This window comes from Alligator mississippiensis, chromosome 10 (genome assembly GCF_030867095.1).
Source record: "Alligator mississippiensis isolate rAllMis1 chromosome 10, rAllMis1, whole genome shotgun sequence".
NCBI lineage: Eukaryota > Metazoa > Chordata > Crocodylia > Alligatoridae > Alligator > Alligator mississippiensis.
In genome coordinates, this window is record NC_081833.1 from 237376 (window position 1) to 258400 (window position 21025).

Sequence of the window (21025 nt, forward strand, 5' to 3'; positions counted from 1 at the left end):
TTTATGACTGGGAAAACTACTTAAGAATGAGGATCAGTGATACTTAGGCACCTAACTCCTAATGATTTCAATGGGAGATCACAGATGTTAGGGCTGGAAGGGGCCTTGCAAATCATCAGGTCCAGGTCCAGGCCCTGCCCAAGGGGCAGGAAGTCAGCGGGGGTCAGATCACCCCAGCAAGATAAGCATCCAAGCATTTCTTAAAGGTATCCCGAGTAGGTGCTTACACCATTCCAGACTTTGGAGACTTGGACAGTAAAGAAGTTTATCCTTATGTCCAGGCTAAAATGGTCTTCCAGCAGTTTGTGACCATTAGACCTTGTCTTCCCTTGGGGTGCCTTGGGGAACAGACCTTCTCCCAGGTGCTGATGCACACCCTGATGTACTTACAGGCTGCCACCAAGTCCCCCCTGAGCCTTCTCTTCTCCAGGCTGAGGGGTCCCATGGCTCTCAGCCTCTCTTCATAGGGCCTGTTCTCTTGGCCTCTAATCGTGCGCGTGGCTCTCCTCTGGGCTCTCTCAAGCTTCTTCACGTCCTTTCTAAAACGTGAAGCCCAGAACTGGATGCGCTACTCCAGCTGTGGCCTCACCAAGGCCGAGTAAAGTGGGAGGATGACTTTTTGGGTCTTGCTTGAGATGCATTGATAGATACAAGCCAGAATTTTATTTGCTTTGCCAGCCACAGCATCACGTTGGTGGCTCGTGTTCATTTTGTGGTCAGTCGAGACCCCCAAGTCTCTTTCAATCATGGTGCTAATGAGTGTAGCACTGCTGAGCCTGTAAGTACGACGTGGGTGTTTTCTCCTGAGGTTGAGCACCTTGCATTTCTGTGTTGGGCGTCATCAGGTTTTGATCCGCCCACCTTGCAAGTCTGTCCAGGTTGGCCTGAGTTGCCAGCCTATCCTCTAGCGTGACCACACTTCCCCGTAATTTGGTATCATCTGCGAACTTAGCCAGTCTGCTTCTGACACCTGAATCCAGATCATTTATGAATACGTTAAAGAGTACTGGTCCGAATACTGAGTCCTGCCTGGGGGACGCCACTGGTCACCATGCGTCACGTTGACTTGGTTCCAGTGACTATCACTCTCTGGGTCCAACCATGGACTCGGTTCCCCAGCCATCAGACTGTAAGGTTGTCAAGGTCATAGTTCCTTAATTATACCGTGAGGCCATCATGGGAGACCAAATCAAAGGCTTTTTTGAAATCCAGCTAAATGACCTCAACCTCTTCTCCCTTGTGCAGGTGATTTGTCACCTGGTCATGGAAGGAAATGGGGTTGGTCAGGCAACACCTACCCACAGTGAAGCCATGTTGGCAATGGCTCTCTCTCAGAACGTTGCCTTCCATTAACTTGTTGCTGATGGATTCCTTGATATTTTTTTCCAAGATCTTTCCAGGGATTGAGGTCAAACGGATTCACTGGTAGTTCCGTTCCCTGGATCTTCCTTACTTTCTTAAAGATGGGCACCACGTTGGCCCTCTTTCAATCTTCTGGAACCTCAGCCGAGCACCACGAGTTCTCAGATATCCTGGCCACCGAGCGTGCGCTGGTGTCACCCAACTCTTTGAGCACTCTTGAGCGTGTTCCGTCCGGGCCAGCTGACTTGTGGATGTCCAGCCTCTCAAGCCATTCCCTCACAAGAGCTTCGCCAATTATAGGCATATGATCGCCCTTACCCTGGTAGTTCTGCGTCCTGTCAGGCATCGTGATCTACTTGGGCTGGTGGAAAACTGCCGCATTATTGTTGAGGAGATTAGCTTTTTTCTGGGTGTCGGTTGTCAGTTGCCACATTTGGTTCAGCAGGGGTCCAGTGTTGCCCTTGTTTTTTCTCCAACTTCCCGCGTATCTGAAGAAGGACTTTTTATTGTCCTCGATTCCCGTAGTCGGTTTGAGTTCAGTTCAGGCCTTGGCTTTTAGTTCGGCACCAAACCGCATCTGCGTTTCAGTGTCTGTCCCCTCAGTTCCTACTCGGTGAAAGGGAATGCTGTTTCCTTGTCTCACAAGTGTTCGGAGGAGAAACGCTTTCAAGATGTAAGATGCCCCATCAGTCCAGTCATGACTTGAGTTCCCCATAAACACCCATACCTCCAGGGCTGGGGCAGGGAGGGTGTGTCCAAGGCAGTGCCATGATGAGCACATTTAACTGCAACACCCAGATTTAGTTTTAGGCAAGAATGGGCATCTGCACTGCATCACTGGGTTACAGCAGTCCTGGAAGTGCCCCTCTGCCAGACTGGGTTTCCCGCCAGTCCAAGGGATTCACATCCCACGCCAAGCTGTCTATTTACATTTGCTGTTTGCATCTGCCGTTAGAGATATCAAGCAAGTCTCTGAAAGAAGATTTTTGCATTTATGTGGTGCACCACATTCATTCCTCCTGAGCAGTCTGGCTTAGAAGTGATTCAGGGAAGGAGAGGTCTGGAAGACAACAGAGAAGGAGGCGCTCTGTGTTCATGAGGGGAATGCAGGGATAGCAATTAGGGTTAGCAAAGGGCTTCTTGCCAACATACTTACAACAACAAGTTGCTAGTTCTGTAGCTTAAGTAATCCTTCTTGTGGCACTCATAGCTCAGTGCAAATCATGCTGCTGCTCTGCTAATTCATGGCACCACGCACGCAGAGCAGCCATGACTGTAGGCTGAAACTGCATGTAGAGCCGCTGTTTTATCTTCAGGACTGAGGCCTGGCTGGGCTTGGTTTTCCTCAACCCCACCGACTGCAGTAGGAGCACACTGATAATCAGGCCTTCAATATTTTAAGTTGGACACTGAAAATTAGTGGGTACATCTGAGAACTGGGGCAGGACACTCCTAGGAAGGAAACAATGAAGATATGGACTCCGCTAGCACCAGAAGACACAAACAGCCTGAACTATGTGGCCTAGCACTGTGGTTTACAAGCTCTGCAAATACTGGAGGGGAAACAATTTTTCCTAATATGTCAATGTGCCTTAGGTGCTCTTGCAGTATCTGGTGCTGCAGATTTGCAGTGACGAGCACTGCATCGATTGTGTTGCTTTGGAAACGCCAGCCCTCGGTGTTCTCTACGCGGCCTTGAAACATCCCACAAAGTATCCTATATACCACCAGAAACCCCAGCGGGAGGAAGTCCTCTCCTCTGTGGGCCTCAGGCTAGACTCTGGGCAAATGCTGCTCGCCTGAAATAGGCAGGAAGAAGCAAAAGGCAAATAGGAGCACAGTGTTGGACCCGGGTCCAGCCCAGCACATGCACATGCAGTTGAACCAGCCCTTCCTGTTAAAGGACTGAGGGTGAATTTGGCGGGTGTGAGTTTGCTCTGGTGACGCATGGGTCAGGCCTGGTGCTGGCAGAGGCTGTTTAAGTTTGTCGCGTGCAAGACAGCCAGGTTCTGGCCCGAGACCCCAGACAGACCCTGCTGGGATTCCCGCCCTGGGCAGCCTGGTTCAGGAGAGCCGCGTGCCAGCACTCGGGAGCTGGCTGACGTCTGTCCACAGTCACCGCAGGTTTAGCGCGGTGCTGTATCCGTTCTCTATTTCAGAGCTTCCACTTCCGACAGTCGCCTCGTAACAAGCCGAAACCCTAAAGAGATGCAGACATCTTATTTGCCAACGGATTCTCACATGCTCTATGGGGAATATAAGTTTTTTCCCAAAAATTGGAAACATATCCACTAACCTGATATCTCTGCCGATAAGGACTGTACCGTTTCTGACAGCAAATTCAGGACTGGGAGTTCTACTCCTTCAAGGGTCCCTGAAGTGCATAATAATGGTATCGGTTTTAATTCCTTGCATCTGTTTAAATGGCAGAGAAAGATCCTGGCAGGTAACACTAAACCCACAGCACATGTGGGCTCCACCCTGGAAGGGTGATCATTTCTATCCATAGACAAGTCAGTCTAACAGACGCCGCATTGCTTAAGCCTCCCTAATTACAAAATGCACTTATTCCTCATCCAAATTTACTTTCATCTCACTCAGCCCCTTTTGATTAGTGTTGACATCAGCAATTCTAAATCATTGCATTGTCTTTCCTGGGTACTTGCATCCAAAACCATTATATAATTCTCTGCGTGAGAGTCCAAGCAAATGAACTAGTTACCTGGAGGTGAGAGATAGCAGGGCCTTACTTGACTTCAGCTTCCAATGTGCATAAGCTTACGCCAGAGAAGGCAAAAGTTAAACTGCAATAATTGAGCAAAGAGCGCACAGATTAGCTTTCATCTACCATAAAAGAAGAGCATGCACACAGATAATCACTGTGAAGCAGCTGCTGCCTGCTAAGCCCCTATATCCCCTTTTACCTTGGGTAAGTCGTTCTGCCCATCCCCTGGGTTAATAAATGGTATCACCTGATTTCCTGCCATCCTACCTCTGCTGGGCTACATTTTTCGGTGGCAGTGTTGCACATAATAGGAGACCCAGGCTAGAAGCTGTGCAGTCATCTAGTTAGTAAGGAAACAAATGAAGCGGTAAAATGTGTCCACAAGCACATGTCTTTATGAATCACTCTCTGGTTCTCTCCAGTGCCCGGAAATCTTGGCTGTTACAAGGACCATGGCAACCCACCTCCTCTGACTGGCACCAGCGAGACCTCCAATAAGCTCACCATCCAAACCTGCATCAGCTTCTGCCGGAGTCAGCAGTTCAAGGTGATTTCTCTGACCTCCACATATCAGACAGGTCTTTAAAACAGGACAGGCTGGCACGCAGGGAGACTTCTGCCGTGCTCGTGTTGTTTTCTCACGTTCTTCTCCCTGGGAGCCCAGGGTCCTGCTACCCTGCACGCCGAGAGCCCAGCCTCACTCCCCCGCTCATCCAAGATAACCAGGCCAGAAGCCCCCAGACGAGTGCACGGGCTGCCCAAAAGAAGCATGTCGGAGTTGCAAACGCGCCTGCATCTGCATTTCCCATGGGGGTGGCCGCAGGAAGCAGGGGTGGGCCATGCCGCCCGTGTCCCCCACCCCTCCTCCCAGGCCCCACAGCTCGCTCCTCTCTGCACAGCATCTTGTCCCACTTGTCCTGGGCCCCACATAATCGCACCCCTCCAAACGGTACACTCCTGCAGGCCCTACAGCCTCTGGAGAGCACCTGTTAGCCTCCAGATAGCATCCTCCCTGCCTGATGTCTCTCTGCTCTCTCAGTTCGCAGGCATGGAGTCCGGCTATGCCTGCTTCTGCGGGAGTAATCCCGACTACTGGCGCTACGGGGAGGCTGTCAGCACAGAGTGCAACAGCGTCTGCTTTGGGGACCACACGCAGCCCTGTGGCGGCGACGGCAGAGTCATCCTCTTTGACAGTGAGTACTGAAATGGGCTGGCCCTCGAACGGGTAGGGAGTCGCATGCTCAGCAAGTCAGGGGAAGAGCATCCCAAGGACTCTGAACAATACCGCGCACAAAACCATGAAGACCAACAGCGGGGATCAGCTCAGGACAGCTGGGTCCAGACCTGCTCAGGACACCGAGAACACACATGCAGAGTGAAATACGTGAACTTCACCCTAGTTTCACACCCCCATCGAGTCTAGAAGTGGGGTGGAGTAGCCCTTCTAGTTAACAGTGCTTGCCCAGGCATGGTCCAGACACTATCGGGCATTTTCCCACACCGTGATTGAAAGCAGGGTTTGCTCTGCATGGTCCTGAAGGGCACTTTCACAACTGCCCCTAATTAAATCAGTGAATGTATACTTAAATTGAAGTGATGAGCCTCACCTAGAGATGAGACCCCCCTCAGATATGCAGGTATGAGTCTGCTCCCCCTCTGCTCTTCATAAAACGAAATTTCCTAAAGGCAGCAGTCGGGAAAAAGGATCCACTCTGTGTCTCCATCTGTAAAACAGAAAACAAATAGCACACCTGCCTCATAAAAGGGATGGCAAGGAATAACTAATGTGCATTAAGGGTTCTGAACTTGTGGAGCACTATATACATTTGAGTCACTGCTAAAAGAAGTGGGGAGTCCAGCTGCAATGTGAATAGTGAGGATGCGGTAATAGTGCACTAGTTTGTAAACCTCCTTTCTCTCTCTCTCTGTCTCTAAAGTGCTTTGACATTTTAGTTTTAGCCTGAAACTTCTGGTGTTTGCGAAGAATTAGAGAGAGCCTACGATAGTCTTTGGGAGCACTCACCATCAACACCACCCCTATTACCTGCATTTTAATATCTTTGCTAGGCTTCATGCTGTCAGGGGTTAAACCTAGATAAAAATCCAACTGAGATAAAATCTAGATAAAAATGCAAAACTGAGCATGAACTGGTCATTTCCACACAACAGCTTCTGGCCCAGTTATGCACAAGTAAAGTACTTTTGAAATAATGTAAGTCAGAGGCAGAGATGACGGGTAGTCACCGACTTCAGCATCATATGAGAGGTGATGCGCGGATGTCTTTGTGGATCAGCAGTACGCTTCCCCTGGACTCCCTTCTTTGCGGAGTCGGATGCGTACAGCAGGCTACGTCACTTGACAAAAGCTACAGCAGAGATCACTAGAGCAGCCTTTACAAAGAATAAAGGAGCTGAAACATTTCAAGCATTACTTCACGCAACACATTTGTCAGCATGTTTGGAACATCTCCGCTTCATGTTTGAGGTGTCTGCAAATGATTCTGCAATAAGAAGTTATTCTTAACCATGCGACTCCAGTTCACCATGTGCCACAAAGAATTCCAGGCAGATGGCTCCCAAATCAGCTTCTCCAATTATGTCTGCATTTCACAGCAGTCTTTAATGATACCTTATGAAAAAGAACAATGTCGAACAATGGAAGGGCTTGATGAGGCACAGAATCTGCTCCAGAAGAAGGAACACCATTTTGCCCATTTCTTTAAAACATCTCCTTCCCAGCCTTGTCTCCCTGGTTGTACACACAGGGGTGTTACGGCACATGTTGTCACATGACCAAGAAGAAAATGCTAAATTTCAAGAGAAGCAGAACGGGTACAACTGACAGCAGAAGGTCTCGCACCTACCTCCTATCTGCGCTCATTGCGCTAGAGCGACAGACTCGAATCAAAGTACTTACCTGCTCTGGCTCAGCCACCAGTGTTTTTAAATGGGAATAATTGTTGCTGGTCACCTTTGCTTCTGAAGGCAAAATGAGAGAGGTCTTTTTAGGCCTTAACCCTCTTTTTGCATGAAACCGAAGCACTTAAAATTGTGATTGTTTTGAATTACTTAAGATTTTTTCATAAAGCTCTGGAAACGTCCCCAAAGAGCAGAATGCTACCTAGTCTTCTGTCTTTCAGCCCATTGCACGGGGAAGCAATCATTCTGAGCAAGTCAGGTCCCTCCTGAAAAGAAATGTTGCCTGTAATCTAGCAGAAGATGTATTCTTCACATCTGGAAAGCAAAGACCTTGTCTAGAAATGATTATTACATGGCTAATAGGATCCAGTACTGGACTGGTGAATGTGCTGTGCTATGAGGAAGATGCAGACTGGACAGACTTGGAGAAGCCTCTCTCCGCAGGTGCAAAATCCTGGGAAAGTGAAAAGACCACTTGGCTTCGTGCCGCCTGCTTTTGTCTCCGTCTGTTCAGAGTGATCTAAGCCACAGCACAGCTCCCCCACAGGATTCAGGATCTTGAATACACTGCTCTACTTTCATTTTTCTTAGCAAATTATCCTGAATTACAAGTGAAATGCTACCGAGTCATTCATCCTGCCTTAGAGCCCATCAGGAATAAAGACCTGCCTCTGTCTTCATTCCTGGGGTGGGTCCGCTGTCAGGGAGGCACAGCAGGAACTCAGTCCCTCGGGAGGCATGCTGGTTTCACATATGGAACGTTTTCTGTGGCGTCTGATCTGGCCTTAGCTCTGGCTGCAGAACAGTTTTCTTTAGAGTTTGTTACAGCCGCTGGTTTACACCGCTGAGAACAGCGATGCCAGGGTCAGCCAGTTCGGAAACTCTAGACAGTAAAAAGAACGCAAGCAAAGTTTAAAAAAATACGACGATCTATTTAGAAGGCTTTACTGACAGGGAAGTTGTGAAATACCGTAGCCATCAGCAAGAGGCATTACTTCTCACTGCAATACACATCTCTCTAACAGGGAGAGGGAGGAATTACTGAACATGAATGGGGTGGCTCGTTGTGATCAGAGCACTGCAGGCTGTGCCACAACGGGGGAAGCGAGAGCACAAAGTGCTGGGCACAGCTGCACAACAAGCCAGGGACAGTCCTAGCCCAGACTAAAACAAGACAGGTTGATGGGTTTAGTCTCCCGTGAGCGGAGCATGCATTGCACGCTGGAAAAGAGTAACACGAGGGCCCTGTTAGGAGGGGCTGACAGGAAACGTGTCCCCCGTGGTGGCACAGCATCTCCAGAGGCTCCCACTGAACTGATGCAGCTCCTGTGCCCAGTGCAGGTCTGCACAATTGGGCCGCTAACATCAGCGGAGCAGAGCTTGGGCATCGCCCAACATGGAACATGCTACAGAAGCACAGTCTGTGTACACTGATTTTTCATTTCTCCATTTTCTTCTCTCCTTTTTACAGCACTTATTGGTGCCTGTGGAGGGAACTACACTGCTCCGACATCAGTGATCTATTCCCCAGATTTCCCCGACGTGTACGGCACAGGCAGGGTCTGCTACTGGACCATACAAGTTCCAGGGGCATCTCAGATCCATTTCAGCTTCGCTCTCTTTGACATCAAGGACTCAGCAGACATGGTGGAGGTGCTGGATGGCTACACGTACCATGTGCTGGCCCGCTTTGACAGCAGGAACCAGCCTCCCCTTTCTTTCAACGTCTCTTTGGACTCTGTCATTCTGTATTTCTTCTCAGACCAGATAAATCAGGCCCAGGGATTTGCTGTCAGGTACACAGGTAAGAACCAGCTACTTGATCCCTTGCTCTCGAGACGCTTAGTCTACACAGCATACTTGTGCAGGCACAGCAAGAGCATGCATCTGAGCTCCTCCTGCAAATCCTTCGTCCCATCTGTCCGATTCCAGAGACCGAGGCCTTCCGCCTGGGCGTCTGTCCTGGTGTACAGAAATGCTTTCAACTCCTTCCGACACAGGTGACGGCTGAGGCTTAACAGTACCAAGCCCCCATCCCCTGCCCTGCTAGACAGGTTGGAAGGAAAGCAAAATTTGAAGCGTAGTGACCCCACGTAGTCCATTGGCACTTTCTGCTTCTCCTTCACCCTCCCGAGCTGTCCATTCCCCTCAGCCAGACAGCACCCTCCAGTTCTGCAACCGTGCTGGTTACATTCGAAGCCTAGCTGATGCACCTGTGCCAGCAAGACTGTGCAGACCAGGCCCCAGCTTCTGCTGCTCTGTCCCGTCCCTCCAGCATCAACATTTCTACCAGCACATCTTGCAGGTAGAGGCCTGCCCATCATCACTGACCACCAGTCACCAGCTGGCTACACATGAGTGTTACCAGCCAGCATTGCCTGGTGTGGGGTTAGCTCTTAGAAAGCTCCCAACTTCCAGTGGCAATTAGCTAGTCACCACTTCTGGTTCCACTACACCGCTTCATTTTCTTAGTAAGTAGGTAATAAAAGAGGAACATCCTGTTTCTTGGACACAGTTCATATGCCAGCAGTAGAGTCTCCGCTTCAGCATCTCACAGAGTATGGTCCCATGTCGACTCCGTAATTATATGGTTCTTTCTCTACACTCCGTCTCCGGGAGGAAACTCTTCAGTTCTTGAATAAGCCCGCTGGGAGTTCTTACGAACAATTCATTAACTTTCAGGAAGCAGCTGAGTAAGTGACAAGGCTGTGCCCGTTTCAGCCATGAGCGGCCTATAGGAATTCTTAGCGTGAGCCAGGAAAAAACTACAATTCCTGTTTAACAAAATACATATCCAAGAAGTGTACCTCCAGATAAATCAGTTCAGACCTTATCTAGATAACCTCTCTCTTATTGCATTTTCAGCGACCAAGGAGACGGTACAGCAGGACAAAGCCCCTGTCAACCTGACCCTCACCGAGGTGATAACTGAACAAGCAAATCTAAGTATCAGTGCAGTGCGGTCTTCAAAAATACTTTATGTCATCACGACCAGCCCAAGTCACGCCCCTGGCACCATGCCTGGTAATGTCCAAAGAAGAACAGCAAGCATAAGCAGCAGGCAGGGCTTACATTGCCTGGCTGGGCTTGTAGATCACAGGACCTGTAGCACATCAAACCCCCCTTGTGCGCTGCAGCCCCTGTGAGCCACAACCAGCACACCTGTTTGCATTTGGGGGACACATCTGCTGCACAAGCTGCTAACTGAGGCACACACAAACCACCAAGTGCTGTGAAGCTGGTCTCTACCTGGGTGCAGGGAGCATGAGGCAGGGGTAGCTTTTGTCCAGTTCTCTCTGCACCCTTGGTATCCATGGGTGTCGGTAGCCTCAGGGCCTCATTAACTTGCAGCAGCAAATAAAGGACCCGACATGGTTGCTCTACCAGCCCAGACGATCAGAAGATCGTGCCAGTCCGATGCTCTGCCCATCTGTGACAGGCTACAGCCTGCCCCGCAGCACATCCGCCCACCCCGCAACGGCCCCAGACCACTGCAGAGGAGAGGTCAGAAGGGGCTAGGGCTCTGCTAGGTCACGACTCCTTTGTACAAGGAGAATCTTCAGCTGCTGCTTTGTGGCATCGTTAAGTCCCCTGTGAGCTGCTGGAGTCCCAAAGGCAATTAAAGACGAGTCAGGGCTCCGCTGCACTGCCCGAGGGAAGAATAATACACCACAGACCATTCACTGGTTAGGGGCTGGAATGGGAACAGTAACAGCAGGAAAACTACTGCGCTGAGCTCTGCCCAGCTGCCTGTAAATGCAAAATTGTTGCTTGGAGTGCATTTCCCAGTGCACCAAGCACTTTATTTTTAAAGTACCTTAGAAAGTCTTTCATCCATTTCCTAGGCAGAGAATTAGGCAGCTTCATAATCTCTCAGCAGGGAAGTATTTCCTGAGATTTACTTTGGACTGCCAAAGTCTGATGTTTCAGAGCGAACAATCCAGAGGGTCCAGAGGGTATGGACTGCCTGGACTCAGAGTGCTGGGATTTTGCTGCTGTCCTAAAGCCGGGATGTCAAGTGTCAGAGGCAGAGTGCAACAGGAAACTCACCCTTAGTTATAAAAGCAAAGTGAATGAACGTGCTAGGAGCTGTGTATCTTTCTTTTCCAGAGTGGACAGTCTATGGCCTTACAGCACTGCTCATCTTGAGCGTCACTGCCATACTGGCCAAGATACTTCTGCACATCACAATGAAGTAAGTATGGCCAGAACCGCCTGCCTCTAAGTGCACCAGGGGCCCAGGCATAATGGCGAAGGCCCAGTCCTGCAATTGCTCTCATCCTTGAGGGATCCCCTTTCTTCTTTTGGCCGTGCCCCGATGTATTATGGAAGATAACCTGAGTTACATGTTGCTTTCAGTGCTCCCTCAGAGCAGCTGCCAGATAAGCACAGCACTAACTTTCCTGTCTGAAACCCCAGAATCCCTTTTGTTGTGCTTTATTTTATAGAGCTTCCCGGTGCTGGGGGTGGGAAAAGACTGGTCATCCAGACCAAAATTATACAGAACAGAAAACAAGGATTTCCACCACTTCTGGGAGGAGAACTATTTTTTTAAATTTTTAATGCACAAAGTATTAAAAGCATATCAAAGAGTAGCCCACGATGGGCATGTGTGAAACAAAATTCTGTCAGCAATGAACCAGCTGGCTTATATTCATACTCTTTCTTTTGTTGCAAAACTGGAAAGGGCTCTGAGAAGAGCCACTAAAATAATTTAAGGTTGTGAAAACTTGCGTAGCAAAAGGTTTAAGAAACTAAATCTGGGAAAGAAAAGGTTAGCAGGGGACTTGATCACTGTGTGCAGGCACCTAAAAGGGAAGAGATCTCCGATAGCAGACCATTCTTTAACAGAAAAAGTAACATGAAACCCAGTGGCTGGAAGGTGAAGATAGACAAATTCAGCCTAGCAGCAAGGTGCAGTTGTTAACAGTGAGAGTATTGAACTTTGATACAGCATAACACGGCATAAGCGGAGATCTGAGTTATTTCTAAAAAATACTTGTGGATTATAAAGCCAGAAGGGACCACTGTAGCCATCTAGTCTGATCTCTTGTACAGTACACCGTAAGACTCCTCTGAATCAATTCCCGTTTGACCCAGGGTCTCTCTCTTGTGGGGGAGGGAGAAGGATCTAATGCACAGCTTCAGATGTCCAGTGATGGAGAATCCGTGGCAAATTTTGCTGCCTTGTTTCACTGTTAAAAATGTGCACCTTTTTCTTGTTGGATTTTGTCTAGCTTCAACTTTCAACTACTGGATCTCATTATAATTTTGTCTACTAGACTGAGGCATCCTCTGTTGTCAATTTGAGATCCTCACGTGGGTCTTTATTGGCAGGAACATTTGCAAACAAAAAGGGTCTTTGTTCCATCAAAATCTCTCTGCTCCGCCCTCTACTTCCCTGCAAACTTGATATTATAATAATAATTATTATTTTGTTCATGAAGTCTCAAATGGCTGCTCTGTTTATGGTATCACAGATACAGCATCCTCACTCTAGATAGGGCATTATACATGTGCTGATTTCTAGATCAACCAGGGGTAAAAAAAATTCAGGCTAACTCTGGTTTTGTAAATCAAACCTGGCACCATTCCCCAGCACTATTCTTTCCCCACTCCTCCTTTCCATTTCCTGCACTCAAAACATAGCTTCCCCTCATTCTTCCGTGTCTCCAGACATAAAACAGAGGTGGTCTTTACTCATTTACCAGTACATCAGGCAAGTTGTAGCCACTAAATGGTGACATTTCCCCCCCACCCCGCTGAAACGTGCCGTTGGTGCAGGGAGTGCAACGTGAACAGCAATCTGATCCTGTTGACCAACAGCATTGCAGCGTGGTCAGTGGGTTGGGACTCTGAAGCCCTGCTGCGTGACCTCAGGCAGGTCACTTCTCTCTGGGCCTCTCCGTCCCTTTTTCCGTTTTGCTTATTTAGACTGTAAGCCATACAGGGGACAGGCCCCCCTCTCCCGACATAGCTGTACAGTGCCTAACACAATAGTATCCCAATCTCAGTTGGAGTCAGCAGGCACTACTGGAATATCAATAGCATCACAATCAATACCTCTTAGCACAGTTTGTACAATAAAACTGCTGTTTCCTAGGTCTCACCAAGTGCCCTCTGCAGCTGGGAGAGAAGATTCCTACCGGGCAACCCGTGCAAGCGAGATCTGGAGTATTTTTTATGAGCCGTCCACATCAATCTCCATCTTCAAGAAAAAACTTAAGTATCAGCAAGATGATTGCAACCCCCTTGTGGAAGACTAAGTGCCAGTCGCTTCACGGGGCACGACGTTCTGCAACTCAAGGGACCTGGCGCTAATTCTTTCCTCCCAGTCTGAGTCTTGTCTCCCAAGATCTGCTCCTCCATGGGCTTCGACTGGCCTTCCTTTCCTGTAGTTCTCCAATGCACACCAGACACAGCAGAGCCAGCGGCTGTAACCATTTGGAAGAATCTGGTGCTTGCCAGATCTCTCATCCTGCTTAGTACTGCCATTAAACTGGCGCACTTGAAACAGAAATGATCTCTCTAAAATGGCAATTCCCTGCACACCTGCAAAACAAGGGAAACGTGGAACCCGTGGAGATCAACGCTCTGGGTCTGCTGGCACTGCCTTAGGCCCTCTGAGACTCCAAGCTGAGCCCAGGCAGAGATGCCACTATCAGTTCAGCTCCTGCCGCAACAGGTGGTGAACTGGCTCTTGCTGTAAATATTTCTAGCTGGCAGTGGACAGAGGTGAGCGAGTCAAAGACTTTGGAAAGGTATCTGCCTGGTAGCCAGGGCTGTGCTATTTATGGCTGGCCTCTTTTCAGAAGCACAAATATAGCAAACCAATCACACCTCAAAGGTGAAGTTAAGAAGAAAACACTCGAAGGCTCAGCTGCAAGCAGTAATTTCCTGGGGTGGTGCCATTGGACCAGACTCTGCAAGAGACAGAAAGAGCTTAAAATGTGCGTGCCTGAGCGACTGCGCCCAGTGACTGCCTTTGAAAGGGGCACTGAGAGCAGCAAGGACACTGCCACAGCAGCCTTCTGCCACCCTGATGCCCCGTCCCTTCCCGATGTGACCACTGCGCTGCCTACCAAGGACTGAAAATCAAGCTGGCAATCCAGTAAACCTCAGATGGTGAAGACAGCAATCAAGAATCCTCACAGCAAACGTTGGAGATCTAATCTACCCCATTAGCAAAGGGTCAGGGCACTACAAGGGATCCATGGTAGCTGGCAAATTACTGCTGGGTATGTCATTGTTCCTTCTCTTCACCAGTAAAGACAATGATAGAAGCAAAGCAATAGCTCTGTGCCCAAGTCTGCCAGTTAGAAGCAGTCAAACATGCCATGTCTCTGAAGCACTCAGCAAGACCCATTTAATCCTTTTTTAAAGGGGAGGCAATTGCCAAAAACCTCATGCAGTCTAGAAGTAGAGTAGAGCGCGAGTAGGATTATGTTTTCTGATGTGTAATCCACAAGCGTGCGTGTGTGTGTGTGTGTAAGTGTCCTGTAACCACTGGATCGTTTGCACATCTGCACAGCCCCTGAACCCAAGTGCCTTAAGCAAACGCATACATATTGGGGCAAGAGATCTGTAACAAATGGATATCTGTTCCAGCAAGCTGGAGTGTGAGAGTAAACACGGATGCATACATATGGGTTTGACAGAGAAACCTGCGGTGCTTTAGGGGACCAAAAAGGGACGTGTGCATCAGCAGAAAAGAAAAAAGCCAAAACACAGAAACACAAACATTGTCCTCAAGGCACCTGGAAAGATGTGACATGCATATGTAATCCCCGTAGACCCCAAACTGGGATGTGAGAAAGATGAGAAAGGGCAAGATCAACCTGGAGCATAGCAGATTTGTTTAAGCACACCAGCAAAATCTGTAAACGATTATGTATGCTTTAGAAACTGTTTGTTGTTTAAAAATGGAGTCTCTGCAGTGAGAGCAGCTGAAAAAAGAAGCAATAGTTTCCATACCTCGGGACTTCAGCCTCCCCAGCATTCCTGTGCTCGTGTCTAGACAGCAGGCTCAATGTCTCTGTACAGGAGACTCCTTGATGCATCTAGCCCTCGCACCTGTTTCTATTATGACCTTATCAACACCATATTTTAAGTGCATTACATACTTCCGCAAAACTGTGGGGCCAGGCACAGAATCGTGGCAGACAATCCAGAGCCCAGCGCTAAGTCAGGCTGCCCGGGCCGCGCATTCCAGTCTGCAGAAGAAAGGGAAGTGGCAGAACAGCTGGGCTGTGTCTTCAGCGCGAGGTGGAAGTATGTAATGTGAGTAATCAAAGCAAAGCCAAGACCCACTTGTACAATAATGGGGAAGAGAAATGGAGAAGACCAGCAACAACCAACTCAGGAAATCTAACCAAACAAAGCACAATCGAGGCCAAGAAAAGTGACAGCTGCTGCTGTAGGATTTGGGGCTGAAAGTGGTTTGGGATATTATTCCTAACAATATCAAGGCCAAGAGTGCTTTCTCTTCAGTCCCTTTGATGCAGAGGATGGGATTATACCAGCACAGCTGTCTTCATACTCTGCAGTATTGGAGAGACAGCTTTGTTCCAGGAGGCTTTGGAAACATTAGCACCAGTCTCACTCTCAACATCCGACTGTTCTGAGCTATCACAAAAGGTATTCTCCAACACGGAAATCAGGGGTGGTGGTGTGGTGTGGCGACACAGAGTGGGGCTGGAGTGCCCTTCAGGAGAGTTACAAAAGGGTTGCTGCATTTGCAGCTGGAAAACCCAGGAGGCTTTTTGCATGAGCTAGCTGGTGTCTGCAAGACCACTCTGTGTGCCATTGCAAAGAGGCTCTTCTATGGGATCCAACCTCCAGGCTTGCCAGAGAAGCCCCCCTTGGAGAAGCGAGCATCCAGGCCAACACCCTCAGCGGTCGGAAATGGCCGTGGCTCCACTCAAGTCGACGGAGCGGCAGCAAGTCACGTCAGCTGAGGACACGTCCATTCTCCATGACTTCCATGCTGGCCCGCTCTGCCTTGGGGAACCGTTTCAGTCTCCGGCTTGCTCATGGAGCCGTGCTCACCACAGGGCTCCAGCGTCCAGGAGAAACAGGACTTTCTCCATGTGCGTGTTTCTGAAGTCGTGCTCACGCTGCTGACTCCTAACCCATTACCAGGGTCCAACAACAACGCAAAGTCGGGGTAAAACAGTCCCTGCTCTGTGACCGTCTCTTTACAAAACAAATCATTTAGGACACGTTTTCTAGCAACTTCAGGTCCCAGTCAAACTGCAAAGCTTCACCCGTCTGCCAGGTACTCTCAGCAGCCCAAATAAGGGCCACATGCAGCCCTTTAATTCTTTCCAACAGCCACCGACCTCAAAGCCGCCTCCACACCTTTGCTCTGGCTGCTGCCCACATCCAATTAACCACACCATGGCATAAGGCCATCCCAGAGAAGCTTCACCACCCCGTGGGCCCTGGGCTTGCCCAGGGACCATTACCCAACCACAGTGTAGCAGGCTCCAGTCAGGGTGACCCCAGGCTCTGGGCATGTTCGATGCAGGCATCTTGTCCAGTCGTAACCTGCCAGGAATCGTAGTGCTTCGTTACTCCAAACCTCCACGCTTAACCTCCTGTTCGCCAAAGTGCCCTATTACTCTCACAGGGCCGAGATGCAAACGGGCCCTGGCCCGCACAGCCGTTTCCCTACCGGGTGGAGAGCTCTCCCTGACGGCGCCTCTGCCCAGGCAGCTCTTCTCCCTGCTCACCGCGGGCACGAGCAGGAAGGGCCCTGCACTCTGGAGGGTCAGGCCGCCGTACTTACACGAAAGAGGACCTCCACAAACCAGAGCGAGCTGCAGGACAGCGAGCTCGCCCTGCACGGGATCGCGAGCAACAAGTTGCTCAAACAAAACAGTGAAGTTCAGCAAGGCCCTTCTAAATGAATCCCCGTTTTAAAGGATAAGAATAAATGCTCGTGTCAGGTATCCTGTGCCATAAAAATCCTGTGATAAAATTGACAGGGTCCCAGATGGTTCCTTAAAAAGAAGGAATAATTTCTCTTCCATCACAAGCCTCCTGCAAGAAGGGGGAAGAGGCAGGCTGCAGGAAACTGCTGTGGTGAACAGAGGGATGAAGCAAGAGGAACGGGGAGACAGACGAGTAACAAAAATGCTGGTGCTCTCAGGCTTATATATTAGTCACGGGGAAAGAAAAAAGATCAGCTGTGCTACTCCATGCTCCTCAGCAAACTTTTCTTTTTTTGAATCAGACCACGAGGAAGCTACATTTTGCTTCCCAAGAGCGTGAGAGTGAAGGGACTGGAAACAGAATGACAGACGCTTGGAAAAATGGGGAGCTTTTATGTCTGAAGTCCGAGCTCCAATGCTCTCTGGCTGCTAGCAACGCTGATAGGAGAGGCCAGCACCTCTCTCAGCACGCTTCACGCCCTGGATGTCATCAGCTGGGGCATGGAGCCAAGAAGCTGGGGACCCCTGTAATAGGAAGCCAAAAAAAGGCTTAGAAATATGCAATTTTTGCTAGTCTGACATATCTCATGCCAGCTAGAAAAGCAAAAAAAACTGTTTCAGCATCTAATTGAAAGCTGTTGGGACTGTTCATTTTGTATCTTGGAAAACAGCGATATGATCTCAGATGGGAAAGCACACTAGGACTGCAGCTTTACAGAGCACAGCCGCTCGGGAACAAGAGGTGGAGTTTTGATTCAGACCTGCCGAGTCTGTCGGCTGTGAAACGAGATGCCGCTTGGCCCTTTCTCAGTTTGTTCAAGAACCTATGGCAGACTTCCATTCGTACTCCCAGATCCCTGGTGTGGTACCGAGCGGCCCAATCCTTTGGGCAAGATTCCTGAAGGAAGCAGGGGTGTAGGTTTTAGCCGTGTTGGTGTAAGGAAGCAGGGCACTTCTGTGCCACTTGCGTCCACAACTCAGGTCCTCAGCATCCGTGCTGCCACCGCCGCGTCTCCCAGGGACCCGCACTGGGCCAGAGAGCATGACGTTGCAGCCTGAGGGTTGGGGCACTCCCCTGGGAACTAGCTCCTGCTCCAGTGAATATTCAGGATTTGAGACCAAGCTGAAGAGTTTCAAGAGGGGAGAGTGGGGCCACACCCAGCCGACCCCTCAGCCCAGAGGCGTGGACGCTCCCTGGGATGCAGTGCTGCATTAAATCCCTGTGCAAATCAGATCAGCACTGGGTGGTGGCGCACGATGGCACAGGCAGCTGCAGCAGCACCTCCTCCGCTGTGCGAGGAAGGCGTGGTGGGGCTTAGTGCTGGTCCCAAAGCACTGAACCCTCTCTGGACTGGGGATGGAGGTCAGGGCTGCCCTCCTGCCCAGAGGAAGACACCTACCTACCTACCTACCTACGGACCAGGGGGAGCAGAGCACCAACCGCACCCCTCCGCAGCAGTGCCGCTGGCTAGCCTAGGCAGCTGGCTGGCTAACTGCCACCTGTGCAGTGTGGGGAGCCTGGGGCCTGCCGTCTAATGCGGGCAGCGAGTTGCGCTCAGCAGCCCAGAGCCTCGGACTTGAGCATCGCAGCGCTGAGTCCAAGCCCGTTGTGGATCCCGACCGAGTCCACGCGCAGCCGTGTTTGCTTGGCAGACAGGCGCCAGAGGCAGTGGAACCGCTCTGCAAGAGCCGCGCGGAGCAGAAAGACTTCACTCAGCCAGTAATTACCACATAGTTTCTAGCGAGAGGTGAATACATGGGAACATCTAGTGCCTTCTTGCTTGAACCTGTTAGAAGAGTTGCTTGGAAAGGTAATTAAAGCACTGATAAAATTCAGGGGAGGGAATATTTTGGTGAAAAGCACATTAACCCTTCGGTCTCCTAGGGCCCAGTGCAGCTGTGGCAGCACGCAGCTCAGTCTGGGCAGTCTGCCTATGTGCAGGTGAGTTTTGCAGCCCTCCGAACTGCCACGCTGCCAGCGCCCGAACTGTGAGGCACCGGTGACAGCAGTGTGTACGTACCTTCAGTAAAGTCTGTTCTTGGTGGTAAATAGTGTAAAAACGCTCATGTATTTATTCATTATTAATGGTCTCTGGGTGCAGCCCTGGCAGGATTTTTGTACCTGTTTATTATTTAATAAAATTCTGTTTCTAGGGCCATATCAGTTCCAAATTAAGTTCCAAATTTCGACTGAGCAGAGCTCAATCATTCAAGTTGGTGTGGCACTACCACCAGCAGGTCTCCTATGTCCCGCACTCAGTCTGGGGCTTCAGATCCTCCCAGAGCCATGGCAGGATCCTACGGACAAGCCCAAGCCTGGAAGCCTTGGGGTTCAGATGCCTCCTATTCTCACTTGCCCCGAGCCAAAAGATTGAAGGGCAAGCGAGGGGGAAAGCCCACACACAATCCCGCATCTACCATAGACTCTGCCTGCATTACCGGTCTATGCTCATGCTTGGTGACGCAGACATGCCCCTGCATCCTTGGTAGATGGCATCTCGGCTCCTGCTAGCCACACTGATGGAAATCTTGTAGCCCCACCTCTGCCACTGTGTAGGGAAGGTTAGCTTTCCAGGGGACTTTGCATTTAGCCAGAAGTCATACAAAGCAGAGGAATGACAAAATGCATCACCTGCCTTTCTTCTCAAGCATGCAGTTGGACATTACTGTAGTGCCAGATAGGGAGAGGAAATGCGGTTCAGTAACTCCGCGCTGGCATTCACTCGGTAGTAATCACTGACTGTGCACCCCCAGCACGGGTCCGCTCCCTTACGCCTTGTTCTGGTGCAAAGCCAGGCCCAGCGGTGCTCTGGGCTCTGTCCCACCCCTTCGCTGCTCTCCGCAGAGCTTTTTTTTAATCCGGGCAGTGCCTCTGATCTCTTTCTAACCTCACGAGATCAGTTTGGCTCCTCGGAGTTCACGAAACAAGCAGCTCTCAGTTCTGGATGGGTGCCTATCGGGGTGTCCTGGGCCACTTCCCTGGCAGGGGAGGGAGCAGGACACTTTCCTGCTTATCTTTTCTGTCTTAAGTTGTAGGAATTTCATTTTTCTAAAATGCTTAGCACCATCAACATGAAATCAAGCCAGTTTCCAAAACGGGGTTAACATAGACCTTTGCCATGTTGCACCTGTTCTTGAGAGCCTCTGCTTATTTTATCTTTTGAAAATGTCTTCTGAGGTTTTCAATTTGTTTGAATGTCCTTCTGCTGCATGAAGCAACCATACAAGCACCAGATCAACTGAAAAGATCATGTGGGGCAAGAAGGGAACATGACTACAACTGGGACCCGCGCACGGTACACATGCTGAAGGGAAGGGACAAAAAACACGCATTTCTCTTATTCTTCCAGACACACTGATCCCAGACCTGGCCTCCAAAAGCAGTAGTTAAGAATGATATGATACCGAAGTGCAGTTGATCGTTTTTCTTGTTAACCACCCTCCTTACAACCTGAGGCTACTTCTTTTCCCAGAATTATGCCAGGACTTTCAGCCTGGTCACCTTCCACAGAAACATGGACATGCCTATAGTAGAGCTAGCCATCCCTCCAACGTGCAGGACACCCGGAGCGGTGGGGTCCTTCCTCTCTTCTGTGGCTTCAGCAGTAAGTCGATGTCTGACACCAAATCCCTCCCCATGCGGCCTCCTAGGAACTCCCTCTGCCATGCTGGCAATTTAGCATCTGAGAGCAGTTCAACCTGAGGGCATCCCTCCAGGTGCGACACTCCTGTCTCTCCAGTACTTGTGTAGACAAATCAAAACTAATCGTCGAGCAGGAATTTGTGTGGAATCTCACCCCCATGGCCTTTGGCCCACCCTCCCTAACATCTGCTTCAAAGGAGGCAGCAGCCCTTCAGGGCTTTAACCAGGGTTGACGCTGGAAAGTAGCATGTTCATTTAAGTACTCTAGATCACTTAAGTCAATGCATCTCGTGTTCTGGGGATAGCAATGCGGGTATTCTTCTGCTTCCAAGGCTGGTTTTCCATGTACCTTTGTCTTACTATCCCACTGTTGGGGAAAAACAGAGATTGTATTATTTAAGGAGATATTAAAATATAAGAAAGTGTGATGTGTTATCTATA

General features: G+C 49.8%; 1 protein-coding gene across 1 annotated transcript in view; it reads left to right on the forward strand.

Annotated features, from left to right (window-relative positions):
• KREMEN1 (kringle containing transmembrane protein 1) overlaps window positions 1-21009 on the forward strand; it is a 44580-nt gene extending 23571 nt beyond the window's left edge. Inside the window, exons 4-9 of the mRNA XM_059713305.1 lie at window positions 4510-4634; window positions 5127-5280; window positions 8478-8810; window positions 9872-10030; window positions 11117-11201; window positions 13110-21009. Coding sequence (XP_059569288.1) covers window positions 4510-4634; window positions 5127-5280; window positions 8478-8810; window positions 9872-10030; window positions 11117-11201; window positions 13110-13272 — 1019 coding nt within the window. The 3' untranslated portion in view covers window positions 13273-21009. The remainder of the gene's footprint in view (window positions 1-4509; window positions 4635-5126; window positions 5281-8477; window positions 8811-9871; window positions 10031-11116; window positions 11202-13109) is intronic.
• The last annotated feature ends 16 nt before the right edge of the window (window positions 21010-21025 follow it).